The sequence below is a fragment of the Abramis brama genome (assembly GCF_963993115.1).
Source record: "Abramis brama genome assembly, chromosome: 18".
Lineage (NCBI taxonomy): Eukaryota > Metazoa > Chordata > Actinopteri > Cypriniformes > Leuciscidae > Abramis > Abramis brama.
Window position 1 is genome coordinate 26,950,267 of NC_139980.1, and position 15,831 is coordinate 26,966,097.

General features: G+C 36.2%; 2 protein-coding genes across 3 annotated transcripts in view; one reads left to right on the forward strand and one right to left on the reverse strand.

The window, feature by feature from the left end:
- Positions 1-1,233, forward strand: part of gtf3c2 (general transcription factor IIIC, polypeptide 2, beta) — a 25,621-nt gene extending 24,388 nt beyond the window's left edge. For both annotated transcript variants that reach the window (XM_084090321.1, XM_084090322.1), the window contains exon 19: positions 1-1,233. This exon is cut by the window's left edge and continues 875 nt beyond it. The gene's annotated coding sequence lies outside the window, so the exon portion shown is untranslated.
- Positions 1,234-5,236: 4,003 nt separating this feature from the next.
- slc30a2 (solute carrier family 30 member 2) lies at positions 5,237-15,708 on the reverse strand. The gene is made up of 8 exons (XM_084091401.1): positions 15,392-15,708; positions 11,899-12,107; positions 10,998-11,144; positions 10,396-10,549; positions 9,407-9,626; positions 8,370-8,475; positions 7,970-8,104; positions 5,237-7,371 (listed from the first exon to the last, which is right to left on the reverse strand). Exons 1-8 carry the CDS (start codon positions 15,469-15,471, stop codon positions 7,226-7,228), a joined length of 1,197 nt encoding a protein of 398 aa, XP_083947527.1. The 5' UTR covers positions 15,472-15,708; the 3' UTR covers positions 5,237-7,225.
- Between the last annotated feature and the right edge of the window lie 123 nt (positions 15,709-15,831).

The following is a 15,831-nucleotide window of genomic DNA, read 5'->3' on the forward strand; positions in this document are numbered from 1 at the left end:
CATCCAAGCTCCAAAAGCACCGAAATGCTCTATATTCAAAGTCTAAATTCATAATTCTTCAGAAGCCACACATTAATTTTATGTGATCTTACCAGTTACTGTCCACATCTACATATATTCAAATATGGAGTCTTTAGATTCAGTATGTTAGTTCTGACATCAATGCAAGGTGACCAACCGTTGACGATTACTTGTCCAATCACAGTGCAGCATTGTAAATGAGACGAGAGCTACAGTGTAGGAGACGATTATATGTGAATATCTGAAATTTGGGTCTGTTTCCAGGGTCTGTTTTTGAGTTGAGTGAACTAATGAAGTATTTGAGTTGCATGGACATTTTCTTTTGATTTTGTTTTATTTTCTGTAACTTGTTTTTGTTTGACAGCCCAGATCCCCATTCACTTTCATTATATGGAAAAGAGTGGCCATTACATTCGTGAACATTTCTCCTTTTGTGTTCCACAGAAGGAATAAAGTCGTCCGGTTTTGAAACGGCACGTGGGTCAGTAGATTGTCAAAATGTTCATTTTTGGCAGAACTATTGCTTTAATTCTGCATCTTGAGCTTTGTTGTCCTTTGTTATTGTCGTTATTACTATTTCCCCCTCCCCCATTTAAAGTCTTAATTACCTCTTTTCCAGCTTGTGCGTTCTTCTTACTCAGGGTTGTAAGGGGCATCATTCTGTTTATAGTCTGCACGTGAGTTAAAGTTGTCCCTGAACCAATAGCACTCATTCGTTAGTCATTAAGATCAGATGCACCTTGATATCCGCCTCATAATTCATGACCTCAATTATGTGTGAATATAATTGACTCCAGAGATGAGAATCTGGAGAGGTGGCGGTCAGATTAATGCTGCTGTGGTCACTCAGATGAGATTAAATAAGGAAGCTTATTATAACGCTGCTGTTTATGTCTGTAGTGGATTTCAATTTAGTGTGTTGATTTAAATATCTCAATCTCACTGTGAGGCTCTGGATATGTAGATTTGGGAGGTTTTATCACTGAATATTCATACTTTGTAAATTATATTTCTTTTGCACTACTGTGTAATTTTTTTTTTTTCCATTATCATTTTAGATCAAATTGCTTTGCATATTGCACTAATTATCAACTCATGATGTAATTATTAATGAAGGAGATTGTTTGTTTGATTTACATGATTTTATTACAGCTTACAAAAACCATACACGTTATGTGACACATATAAAATTAAAAGCATGTAAAAATTAAATATCCATCATTAATTTCGGTTTATATAGGGGTTTTATGGGGTCACACACAGGATAACTGTAAAACATTTACACAGTACTTCAATAGACATAAGTTTATACAAGAAGCAAGTTTGTATACACATCCACAAATCTGAGGCACGGCGAAAATAATCATGTAGATTATTTACAGTTTCCACAGAACAACATTAATGTCTTTCGGTTCATGACACAAAATGCCGAACATGTCAAAAACATGACCAATGATGTACCACGTCATGCTCTGCTATCAATTCCGAAGCTTTCTTTAGTTTAGGTTGAGTGCACCTGCATCTGAAATTGATTTTGGATTTATGTTCATCTCATCTTTTGAGTTGTGATGCTACGTGTGCAATATTCAAACTGGGCTCATGGACATTTTTCCCCAATTCTAGCAAATACCAGGAGGGTGTTTTCCACTCCTTTAACTATTAAATCCTTCAAAGTGTATTTTATTTTAAGAATATCTGATCAGTAAATGCTTGGAGATGCATTTTTGGCATCTAAGGTTGATGCAAATTCACAACTAGGAAGACATGTTCCTAGATCAACATCTTTTGTTGGTATTGGAACTTGAAACAGCCTTCCTGTTAAATTTTAAAGGGATAGTTCACCCAAAAATGAAAATTCTGTCATTAATTTTTCACTCTTATGTCGTTCCAAACCCATAAGACTTTCGTTCATTTTCAGAACACAAATGACGTAAACAGAAGCTCAAACATGTTCGCTTGATGTGCGAGAACCAATGAGGTTCATTCTCGTGTTACGCAGCACGTTTGAGCTTCCGCAAGAACCAATGAGGTTCATTATCATGTTACGCAGCACGTTTGAGCTTCCGCAAGAACCAGTGAGGTTCATTCTCGTGTTATGCAGCACGTTTGAGCTTCAACAAGAACCAGTGAGGTTCATTCTCGTGTTACGCAGCACGTTTGAGCTTCAACAAGAACCAATGAGGTTCATTCTCGTGTTACGCAGCACGTTTGAGCTTCCGCAAGAACCAATGAGGTTCATTATCATGTTACGCAGCACGTTTGAGCTTCAACAAGAACCAGTGAGGTTCATTCTCGTGTTACGCAGCACGTTTGAGCTTCAGTAAGAACCAATGAGGTTCATTCTCGTGTTACGCAGCACGTTTGAGCTTCAGTAAGAACCAATGAGGTTCATTCTCGTGTTACGCAGCACGTTTGAGCTTCAACAAGAACCAGTGAGGTTCATTCTCGTGTTACGCAGCACGTTTGAGCTTCAACAAGAACCAATGAGGTTCATTCTCGTGTTACGCAGCACGTTTGAGCTTCAACAAGAACCAGTGAGGTTCATTCTCGTGTTACGCAGCACGTTTGAGCTTCAGTAAGAACCAATGAGGTTCATTCTCGTGTTACGCAGCACGTTTGAGCTTCAGTAAGAACCAATGAGGTTCATTCTCGTGTTACGCAGCACGTTTGAGCTTCAGTAAGAACCAGTGAGGTTCATTCTCGTGTTACGCAGCACGTTTGAGCTTCAGTAAGAACCAATGAGGTTCATTCTCGTGTTACGCAGCACGTTTGAGCTTCAGTAAGAACCAGTGAGGTTCATTCTCGTGTTACGCAGCACGTTTGAGCTTCAACAAGAACCAGTGAGGTTCATTCTCGTGTTACGCAGCACGTTTGAGCTTCAGTAAGAACCAATGAGGTTCATTCTCGTGTTACGCAGCACGTTTGAGCTTCAGTAAGAACCAATGAGGTTCATTCTCGTGTTACGCAGCACGTTTGAGCTTCAATAAGAACCAATGAGGTTCATTCTCGTATTACGCAGCACGTTTGAGCTTCAGTAAGAACCAGTGAGGTTCATTCTCGTGTTACGCAGCACGTTTGAGCTTCAACAAGAACCAGTGAGGTTCATTCTCGTGTTACGCAGCACGTTTGAGCTTCCGCAAGAACCAATGAGGTTCATTCTCGTGTTACGCAGCACGTTTGAGCTTCAACAAGAACCAGTGAGGTTCATTCTCATGTTACGCAGCACGTTTGAGCTTCAACAAGAACCAGTGAGGTTCATTCTCGTGTTACGCAGCACGTTTGAGCTTCAGTAAGAACCAATGAGGTTCATTCTCGTGTTACGCAGCACGTTTGAGCTTCAGTAAGAACCAATGAGGTTCATTCTCGTGTTACGCAGCACGTTTGAGCTTCAGTAAGAACCAATGAGGTTCATTCTCGTGTTACGCAGCACGTTTGAGCTTCAGTAAGAACCAATGAGGTTCATTCTCGTGTTACGCAGCACGTTTGAGCTTCAGTAAGAACCAATGAGGTTCATTCTCGTGTTACGCAGCACGTTTGAGCTTCAACAAGAACCAATGAGGTTCATTCTCGTGTTACGCAGCACGTTTGAGCTTCTGCAAGAACCAGTGAGGTTCATTCTCGTGTTACGCAGCACGTTTGAGCTTCCACAAGAGGTTTGTTCTCACTCATCAAGCAGGTTCGGATGAGCTTGTTTATGTTCGCTGATCAACGTATATATGGAATAAAAGCCTAAATTAAATTTGTTCATCATATTAAGCGATCTTCAGAAAATTGACTAAATCTCTCAATTGATATGGATTAGTTTTACAATCCCTTTATGAACTTTTTGAAGCATCCAAGTGGTAGTTGCGTAGCTGTCAATGGAGGGACAGAAAGCTCTCAGATTTCATCAAAAGATCTTCGTGTTCCGAAGATGAACAAAAGTTTGGAACGACATGAGGGTGAGCATGACAGAATTTTTGGTTGAAAGTATCCTTAATGTTTTGAGTTGTGTAATGTTTTGTGGTTGTCTCACTCTAAAATGTCACATGCTGTTTGATCACATACATGTACATATACATATATACTGTATTGTTTGAAATGTTATCAGATTTGGATATGTTATCAAACAGCATGTAACATATACAGTTTAAGTGTTCGCTAAACCCTTTAATAGAAATAGTTCAGCATAACAGGAATGACCCACGTTCTAATCACAGTGAATTGTCTTTTACTTTACTCTAGGCCACTGTGATTGCTCTAAATGTTAAATTTTTAATGTAGAACTTTGCACACCAACCCACCAACATTATCAAAAATATACTGCTTATGCGTCGGTCCTTTCATATTATAATTTGTTCACACTCTCTTATAAATGACTGTGATATTCAAATTTAAAATATATATTCATTTTATCAAAACAAATAGACAAAATATAGAATTTAATGAAGGTCTTTCAGTGAGATCGCGAGGTCACTGGGTTGATTAGTTATGATTACTGGCCATTTAAATCGCAGACACATGAAAAACAAAACGCAACCATGCAAGCAAACCCTTAAAACTCTTTCACAACGCCACAACAAATCACAATGGCTACATTTTATCAGTACACGCAAGCTTTAAAACACAATAATTATCTGACAAGTGTCTTTTATTAGTCTTAAATTATATGCTGTGTTTTATTTATATAAAATCTTCACATATAATGTAAATGAACATTAGTGCACATTTAGGGGCTCTGAAAATTGGTACCAAAATAATAATTTTCAAAATCCATTTAGACGAAAACTGCAGTGAAAATGGAAACCATGTGTTTTGTTATTGGATGTTACTGAAACGTGTTGCACCACTTGCTGGAATGTCTTAGAGTCATTGCGGCAGTGTGGCGGCACCGAGAGATCAGAGATGGAAATCCTGTGCAAAAAGTGTGTGTGTCTAGAGGCTATTCCCTATACCTCAGCACAGAGCCAGAAGACATGAACATATGGAGGATGTACTATAGACTGTAGCATGAATGACTTTAACAAACTAGAGTGACCCACAACAGCATCCTAACAAGGTGAAGTGTGTAATTTCAGTGCCACTATACTAGCGCCATCCAATGCAACTGCAAAATTAATTTCCCCTTCATTATCAATCATTGTTCAAACAAATTAGTCACTTGCTATGTATGGAATAGCAGCTTATTGACTGTGTGTGCAGTGTGTACTACTGGTTTTCCTTTTTTAATCAATTTGTGTGTAATAATGTCTTCACTTTTGGCAGTTTGATGTCAAGAATGAAATATAATTGTATGTATATTATTTTAATACAGAAATGTGTTACACAAAAAAAACTATTTGAAGCCTTTTAAGATTTACGCATTCAAATAATTAGTACAATTCCATCAAATTTAATTGAATAATCCTTACATATGTTAATTGATTAAGGATTGTTCAATTATTATTTGGATTTGAACTATTAATTGAAATGCGAAAATCTTAAAAAAGGCTTTGAGTGTACTAAATGTATAAATCAAATCAGCAAGTGGCATCCAGTTATCATCTAAATACAATATTAAATTGCATTTTAAATCACTTTTTACAGACTGACAAAACAAGTCATGGAAATTATAAAAAACAAAAAGATCTACAGTACCTAACACTGTTTCCTCTGTGATATATTGCACATTTTGTCAACTATACACACAGATATTTGCGGTCCCGTCCCAATGTCACACAATTGGTTGATTCAGAAGACCGCTCAAAAAAAGCATTTGTTGGGATATTAACCCACAAATGTTTTACTTGTACTGGGGCTTCATTTATAAAATGTTGCATAGAAACCGTCCTACATTTGATCTTACAATCATTTCTCAAATATGCGTATGTGTGATTTAGAGAACGAGCAAAAAAAACGAGCAAACGCCTCTCTTGTGCGCAGCTGAATGGTTTCAGATCTCCACCAGAAATGGTCTTATTATTGGGAGATATGAGGGTATCCGTGGCTCTACCATTGGAAAAAGCGTAACGGCTAACTTGGATCACATGTGCCTTGATAACCAATCACATTACAGCCTTCTGAATTTCGTTCAGAGTTGTGCGACAGTCAATCACTGTTTGCAGATACCATATAAATGAATGAGAAGTGCCGTAAACTGCGTCGCACAATTGTTCGTGACTTCTCTTATAAAACTGAAATTTTTTAGGTGTAAACTCTAAAACTAGATCAATCCAAAACGAATGTTTAAGAGCAAACATGTTGGAAGATTAGCCAATGGGCTGTCAGTTCATTAAATGATAATATATTTCCTCACAAAAGTAGTTTATTCAGTCATATTTTTTGAAATATGAACCTTGGCATGGATTTTCGCGCTCACTTTTAAGTTCAAATCTGTGCATACGCACATTTTATAAATGAGGCCCCTGGTTTCTGCTCATGAAACTGGGATAAAGAAAGTATTTAAAATTACACACTTCACCTTTAATATCATTCTTAGTTGATTCATTCATCTGTCACTTTGTCTCTGCCGTTCTTTCAAAGCCGCATGACGCCACGCTTAAAAACAAATACAGGTCCTTAACTATCGCAACCAGTGAGGAAGAACAGAGTTAATCACCAGACATTAGTGAGAGATCTCCAACAAAATCCATAATTACACTTGAGCAGAATCTCTTTTTAAGCCCTACAACACCATGCCGTAGTTTGCCGAACATTCACATTGATTACAGAACCGTGCTGACACCAGACGCCAGGCTGGATGGGGCATAATAAACCCCATTCTAATTGTTTTTAGGGTAGTCACGTCAATACCCATCTTTTACCCTCCCAAGACCACGGACAGGTAATTACAGTACACTCCTGCAATAATGTACGATGCCAGCCAAGCAAAACCTTGCAAAGTCACAATAAAAAGGCTCACAGTGATGCCTCCAGGCCTCATATTTATGTTCTGCCGCTCGGTTCACTTCATCTTTGCATACAGTATGTGAAGCTAAACCTCGCCACTTCATGTTAAAGCTATTCCTCCCATAAACCGATGCACTTTTAAGATGGCACAGTGTAAAATCTCTTTTTTTTTTTATTTCCTTGGTAATCGATAGAAATGCATTTGGCATGTACATATTCATTATGATATGTAGATGATACATTTGCACAGTGTTTCCATTTCTGACTTGGACCCTCAATGAAGCTTAATATGTGTGCATACATTTTATACAGGCAGCCTCCCCTCACCGGTGCACTCTTAGTCCGTAGGGTCCTGGCACTGGACGCAGTGGATCATGTCCTCACAGTAAGGCTCCACTTGAATGGTTGTGCTGTAAAAGCCAAATTTGGTCTGAAGGAGTTCAGTGGCTTCCTTTAAGACACTCTGAGGGTCAGCATTCTCCTCTAAAATGAGAGAGAAAGAAAAACAGTTTCGTTTAGCTTAAGTAGATGACGCTGTGCTTGAATGAAATGAAGTAAAGCATGAAATGCAGGATTTATTGTCATTCTTAGATGCCATTTGTAGCTAGAAATTTTAATAAGTTTGGAATTCAGATACATATATCCTATGTGTCAACTATGAAAAATCAATATTTTTGACCCATATAATGTATTGTTGGCTATTGCCACAAATATACCCGTGCTACTTATGACTGGTTTTGTGATCCAGGGTCACATATAAGTCTAACAATAAACAATAAAGATTAATTTCCAATATAATAGTAAAAGCATGTTATTTAATGACAGCGGAATTTAGCTAAATTGATAAATGGCTAATGCAAATTGCTATTTGATTAATATTCTTATAAAAACAATCATTTAAAAAGAAAAAATGTTTTGCAATTGTTGCATTTTGCCCTAAAATAAAGTGATGTACCAAATGACATGTTCAACAGATTTAGATAAATAATATGAATAATTTGCATAAACCACAAGACAAATGATCATTAAAACAATAACAATATAACTGAGCTGTAAAACAAGTGTTATTTAATGCACTTACCAATAGCTATGTGAACAGACAGCAGACTCTGGCCTATGGTGAGAGCCCACAGGTGTAAGCTATGCATGCCCTTCACTGCCTTCAGAGACAGCAGCACCTCCTTCACTGAATTAAACTCTATTCCTTTGGGTACCCCTGAACACAGACACATGAGACTGAATTCTTTTGTGGGACTGGATTGTGTTTGGGAAATTTGTTTGGAAACAGTCATTATTTCTGCAATTCCCTTTGGTGTCACTAGGGGTGCAGACATTACACACTTCACCTTTAAATAGAGATTTTTAAACCATGTGTACTATGCAGCTAAAACAAATATACTGACATTGCATGCATGTTTGAAAGTTACTGAGAATAATGCAACTGTAATTTAATAGAGTCAATTATTGAATGTGAAAATTACCCTCCATGAGAATGCGGAAGACATCTCTTAGAATGGTAATGGTGGTTCCCAGGACGAACACAGAGAAGAGGAAAGTGCAAATGGGATCAGCTATTTTGTATTCTGGCTGTGTTAGAAGTTGGATAGAGAACAGGAGGAACTGATGCATTAAAGAACAGAATCAGATGGTTCTTTGCAAAGTGTCAAATTGAGTTAGACTACAGATGTCAGAAGAAACAATCTCCACTGAGGTGCTTTCAAGAGTCAGGGAAAGAAATCAGTGTCCAATTCCTTATCATGGTGATTTGATAAATAAATAAATAAATAAAAAATTGGGGTCAGAAGGATTTTTCCCATGTTTTTAAAAAAAACAGGAATCTTATGGAAAAAAAGTTTCTTACAGGATAAAAAAAAAATATAACAACTTATAATAACTTTTCTATTTTAACAGAAATTAATTAATTTTAATTAAATAATTTTAATATATTCCTGTGATGAAAAAGCTGAATTTTCAGCATCATTACTTCAGTCGTCAGTGTCACGTGACTCAGTTCTGCGTTTTATTATACTTTTTATTAGGATTCTTTGATGGATAAAAAGTTCAAATGAATAGCATATTAATATTTTAAATAGAAATCTTTTGTAATATTATATCTATATTATTTGATTGTTCTGAATAGTATTATTCTGAATAAAAAGTCTCTCATTAATAAATCTTTCTTTAAAAAAAAAAATCTTACTGACCCCAAACTTTTGAATGGTACTGTAAATAATTACTTTCTTAAAATAACAATCATTCATTAACCTTTTGTTATGCCATTAAATAAAACAAAATATTTAAAGACAATATACTTGACGCCTTTTGCTTATACAAATATCCCTGGATCTTACTATTGCCTCTATAAAGGGAACAACTTTTAGGTCTATTATTTACACAAAATATTTCTGATTCATAAGCAAATGGAAGTTAATTACACTGTAAATGCCATTTTATATTGTCTTTAAGGGCTTGAGGTGAGACATTTTTAAGGTGATTCTTGATGTTAGTGTTCATTTACCCTGAAGAAGATGATAATGGCGGCCACCATGACTCCAAAGCTCTGTAAGAGATCCCCCAAAACATGAATAAATGCTGCTCTGACACTAGTGTTCCCATGATTACCCAGAAGGCTGTGGGAGTGGCCATGGCCCACGGGGCTCATCCCATTCTCGTCAATCTTGTGGTAGCCTGAACCGTGACTGTGGAAGGTCGTGGAATGGTGTAGAATATAGGCCATTCTGGAATATTAACAATAATGCAAATATCAATTTATCGAAATTGTAGTCCTTACTTTTTAATTAATTTTTTTTTTAAATAGCTATAGCCTCTTGTACAGAATAGAAAATACAATATTATTGTACAGTATCTGTACTGTAAAACATTTCTAACATCCCCAACTCAAAATTTTCTAGTGACTGGACACATCTAAATTTTTCAATTAGCCTAAGTGAAATTCTGTAAATTATAAAATTAAATTTACAGAATTTCACTTGGGCCAATTGAAAAATTTAGATGTAGTTTGAGTTTTTACAGTGATACGTGCCTTAATTGATACTTAAAGACTTTATTTCTAATAACTGAGATTTTATATCAAAATTATACAAAACCTATTGCTACTTTAGCTTCTTGTAATTCCAATGTTAAAGTCAATTAATCAATTAATCAACAATGTTGATTAATTGTCAATGTTGTCAATGCCAATGTTGTCAATTAATCAACATTGACAATTCTTATTTTTTTATGGAATATTGCAGTATTTATTCTAAATTATTAACCCTTGCACATCATATTTTTTTCATGTGCACTCGTAATCTTTAATAAAAATAACTTCTCGAGTTTACTGACGCAAGGGCGGGACAACCTGTCACTCACATGACATCATAACAATAGCAAACCACAACCATCCAATCAATTCCCGATGGACAAAATCAAGTCCCGCCCTACATTTTTTCTTGTTTGAGAAGCATGCAAACTTTAACTATTTCGTAGGAATGTCTGTCTACTCACACAATGTTGACCACGACTGCACAACCGGAGGTGACGAGCATCACACTGCCTTCGATTTCATAATCATTTTTTACTATCCTCTCAATGGCAAGGTAGACCAACACCCCAGTCACGATCCAGATGGACATTACAGATACCAGGGCTCCCAGAATCTCTGTGAGACGTTTATGTGAAACAAATAGGGTTTGGCATCATAGCTGGATATTGCAAAGTCTTCAAATCTGCTTTAAAGGAATAGTTCATGCAAAAAATAATGACTTAAATTTCATCCTGCTTCTCATTCGAAGCTATCTTATAACCTCAGATGATGAAGAATATAGCACATCAGTTGTATGGATTTCTTTTGTAATATTTTTGTTGTTTTTAGAGCTTGACAGACAGATGTGGTCACTATGAATTAATGTTGTACGGAAAAAGTTTTTCAACATTTCGCCTTTGCTACATGCATGGGAAAAAACAGCATATGGGTTTGGAACAACATGAAGGTGAGTAAAATTGGTGAAATATTTCTTTAATTTATAGGCATGATTTAGATATAACATTTTCAACATCAACCATGTTTGTAAAATTCATTTGTCAGGATTGAGATGGGATGGACTCACCTGATCTGTGCCAGCCAAAGTTCATTCTCTTGGTGGGTGGTCTTGAGGAGATCCACAAGGAAAAAATACTGACCATCATACTGCCAAAATCCGTCAGAAGGTGAGCTGCATCGGTCATAATGGCCAGACTGTGTGCAAGATAACCACCTGCAAGAGCAGAAGAGAAGAAGAAGAAAGTAAGTAACTAAAAATAAAGTTTTTGCCATAGAACAACCATTTTTGGCTCCCCAAAGAACCTTTCAGTGAACGGAATTTAAAAATCTAAAGAAGCTTTTTCCACTATAAAGCACCTTTTGTGAAATGTAAAGGTTCCATGGATGTTAAGGGTTCTGCATGGAACCAGCATAATAGAGCATTCACCATAAATGTTATTCATTCTGACATGTCTTTCTTTATTTTATTATACTCTGAAAACATTACACAACACTTTGTAAAGTGATGAAGGTGCAAATAGATTGGGAGAAAGCTTAAACATCAGCATAAATCTTTTGTTGTTTAAAAGAAAGAATGATATTTAAAGTATTGCACTTGTGAATGCTGACAAAAAAAAAAAAAAGTGCTGTACAGGCTGAACATAGAAAAGCCTTCTTATCACATTTAACGGATGAGGTTTTGTGATCCAGCATTTTTCAAGTAATTTTGTGCTACAATGACAAATTGCTTACCGGTAATTCATCATTTTCTTCGTTTGGAAATGCAGTCAGAGCATTTATCGTGAGAAGAACAACTTTGCACTCGAAGACAAAGCTAAATGCATGGCTGATGGTTTTTATATGCAGTAGTTTAACTCTGGTATAAGTCTTTGCCACAACTTAAAATGTGATTTAGCCTATTTTATACAATATATATGAGAAGTAATGTTACATTTATGCCAGTTCTTAAAAATACACTGTGTTCTTACCTATAACTTCTCCAATCATGAAAACCAGACAGACTATGGAGGCGATGTACAGTTTCTTCTTTGCTATGAGTTTCTCACGGCTCTCGTCGCATGCTGCTTTTTTTCCATGGCAATGAGTTCCAACGGGTCTCTTCAGCTCGATGGCACCAGCCATATCCCCATTCCCCAAAGGCAGGTCTGGACAACCTTCTTTGGAACCTGAGAATTCACTGTAAGAAGAAACCATGACGTGCAATGAGACCATTTCAATGACTTTTAAAACTCTCACATGTAAATAAGCCTTCACACACATACTGCAATAACCCTTGGCTACTATCAGGCAGTTATGTAAAGTATATAATGCAAATTTGACAACATCATCATATAAAAATCACCTGTGGCCAGCAGAAGCTCTAGCATCTCTGCACAACCCTAAACAGTTTGGAGGATGGATGGATTTCATGAAAGTTACATGATATCAATTCAGGCACTAGACACACAGTATAGTATATGTTTTATATTAAAATATGTATAGTACAAGTGCTTTTTTGGGGGAAATACAGTGCATGCCATGAACACCCAGATCAGCCTGAGTTTAAATCTGCTGACATTGTCGTTTTCGGCCCTTCTGTCTTATGTGTTGATGAGAGAGACGCAATGATGGAGCTAATGGGGCGGAAAGCGCAATGTCGGTGCGCATGAGATAACCAGAGTAGGCTACTGCATCACACGCGCGCACACATGCACGCGCACGAGCGCTGCTGAAAGGAGGCAGTGGAGTGGAACACGGCGTCTGTTTAATCACCCCACTGGGACACACAGACATGATACACTGGATGATTTTTTTTTTTGATTTTTTTTGTTTAGTCCAACATAGTGCATACATCGTCCAACAATATTCAGAAAACGCATATTTTCTGATCTCCTGATAGTATGAGCTTTGGCCATATTCTACTTATTGACTTTAAAATCAGTATTAATTTGCAGCGTTGCCTATTATTAAAATACCATAGTAATAAGCGTGTTAAAATTAGGATTTGTCTCGGTTTATTTATTTTTTGCAAATTTTAGATTTGGATAATTTTAGATTTGGATAATTTTAGCCTATCTTAACGTTTTTTTTTTTTTTTTTTAATAGCGTAGGCTATAGCCTATGTAAAAAATATAGAATATATAAATATAAATTATTTTATAATTTACTTTTACTGTAAACTATTGTTAAAATCCTGTTTAAGTAAAAACGCAAGGCACCTTATCATTTACGGTGCAAAAGTTTGTTCCCAGAAGCATCACATGATTTGATTATACTTTAATTGTAATCTTATGCACATTAGTTTGTTTTATGTTGTTTAATGCTTAATTAGTAGCCTGTATTAATACCACATCGGTGACATGTACAGCTACTAAAATGTTTTTTGTTTTTTTTGTTTTCAGTGAATTTTTGGCACTGCTGGCAGGTTCAACAGCATTTGTATGGCCTATGTTTAGATGATACAATTCACATTCCTCCTCTAACAATATCTCATCTGTTCGTATTGTATTAAATGCATGAATTAGCCCCTTTCGTGATTAAGGTGCATATGGAGATGTTTCCAGTTTGGCAGGAGGTTTCCGCTCTGGCTGAAACATGCTGTCGATCCTGTGGCAATGCAAAGCACGACATCAGGGTCCTGCTTCTGGGCACTTTAATATCATTAGCTTACACCCCACTGGATCAAGACTGTAGAATGTGTTGTGCAGTGATTTTCTGTAATTGATAGAAACGACGAGCATTTTGATATTTGGATATCAAAATATGTATTTTTTATTTCTTAAAAATAACACGTTTAAAATCTTTCTGAAATCAATTCAGTTTAATTAACATTACAGTTTTTAACATTATAGCTACTATGAGTGTTGATAAAAAAATATAATATTAATAATAGTTTATAAATTAACGTTATCACTGTACAGCACGTGCATTTCTCCATTTTCTTCTCTCTTAAGAAAGAGCAAGCTGGGCAGATTTTCAATTTGAGAAAATATAGCGCTACAGAATATCCGCACAGGTGGAGTAACAACATCCAATTCTACACAACAGTCTTCTCAGCTGCTTTGTTCAATGTCCTTCGACATTTGTTCAGGTGACCTGTTGATACACCAATACCATGATGTACCATTCTCTGAAATACCGTTTTTGTTAATGTAATGCAGGCTATAAGTGAGGTTTTCTTTGTTTCAGCATGCTTCAAAAAATACTTCTGCCACATTCATCTAAATATTTCCCATTTCTTCAAGACCACAATCTAACTAATGCAAACAGCAGGATATACATCGAAATTCACTGCAAACAGCTGGAAAACGACTTCCAAGGAAATATATTACTTGCACAATCGTTTGTGGTAGCCTATATCTCCTGCTGGACTCACTAATTTTGTCGCATAAACAGTTTTCTAATATGTACGCGGTTGAAAATTCATTGTTCTGTTCCTCTATATCATCCTAAATGTCACAAAAATGTATAGGCTAAGCTACTTTATACAGCTTTGGTTTGTGAAAATTGTCAATGTTTTAACAGGAGTAATTCTACCATTGTGTAATTTTCTGTCCATCATTGTGTAATTTTATGTCCAGCGCAAATCGTGATGTTCGTTACAGTGCACTTTATCTGTTATTTAGGCATAATAATGTAGCCTACCGAGTTACATATTTCATCGCCTAATAAAAATCGAAATTGTATTTCTACCAGGAAGCTGCTTATAAACAAGAGTAATATTTAAATGACACACTATTTATAAATATTATGGATAATGATGGATTATCATTTCTGAGTACACGTTAAATTGTATTGCTCTTTTTCATATTGGCAACTCAAGTGTGTCTGTCCATGGTGCTGAAACTCTTCTTTCACCTGCTTGCTTTAGTAGGGCGTTAAGGGAAAGGGGGCTATGAAGATTTTGATGCAATATGGTTTTATCTGATTTTATTGCTTCAAAGAAACATGATGAAAAGCTTACATCGTGTGGAATCTCCATATGGAAGTCATAAAATGTCGATTTTGCTCACTAAAGTTCCCTGAGGCTATTGCTCAAAAAGGCTACTGTCCAAAAGCAGCTCAAGCATGAAACTAATCTCTTCATTAAATCTCTAAGCATCCCACGCACTGCATACTTAACACATTTCAATTATGGACTGTGTTAAGAATACACGTGAATGGCTTTCGTAAGGCTAACTAAATTTGGCGCATATTGTTTTCGAATTGGAAATGTGGAAATATCAGACTCCATCTGTTCGCTACAACAGGTCATGTTGTAAGGGATTTTGAGAAGTCGGAAAATATCAAAAGATTTATATGTTCTCAATAAGAACTAAATATTTTACATTTTTTAAATTTTAAAAAATGTTACATTTCATTGTGCAAATTTCCAGACCATGTATTTTCGAATCACACTAATATCTCCGATGCAAATTGAAAATAATAATAATAATGGATAATAAATAGGCCTATATTAAATAGATGAATGCATAATTTTACCTGTTAAATTTTAAGGAGTATATTTTGGCATTTCTTTCGTTGATGAGATGCGATTTCTCTGAAGTCGGTGGAGGATCCATGGTCCCTGTGCAGCTTCAGTGACCAGTAAAAAAAAAAAAAAAAAAAAAACGAATTGCGAGCGAAAATTAAAATATGCGTTTTAAATTAGACGGCAAAATAAAAATTCTTCCAAGTCATTTTCGGAGGATTCAAAAAAATGCGTGAAAGCACTCATTGCATCAGGTCCACAGAAAGGAGAAACCAGGATTGCGGTCAGTAATTCCGATGCTGTTTGCGGAGCTGGCAAACTTGGCTGTGGAGGAGATCGGATGGATGTGGTGCAGAAGATTCAGCAGCAGTCCAGTGAACTCATTTACGAATCGTACTATGGCGAAGGCATGGCTATATTAAAGGAGAGCAACGGCATCATTACCAACGTA

Excerpts from the sequence above, each read along its gene's own strand:
- slc30a2 (XM_084091401.1), bottom strand. The coding sequence starts at position 15,471 with ATGGATCCTCCACCGACTTCAGAGAAATCGCATCTCATCAACGAAAGA. Across the intron at positions 12,108-15,391 it reads TACTCCTTAAAATTTAACAG|TGAATTCTCAGGTTCCAAAG; the intron begins GTAAAATTATGC and ends TTCTTCTTACAG. Across the intron at positions 10,550-10,997 it reads CTTTGGCTGGCACAGATCAG|AGATTCTGGGAGCCCTGGTA; the intron begins GTGAGTCCATCC and ends AACGTCTCACAG.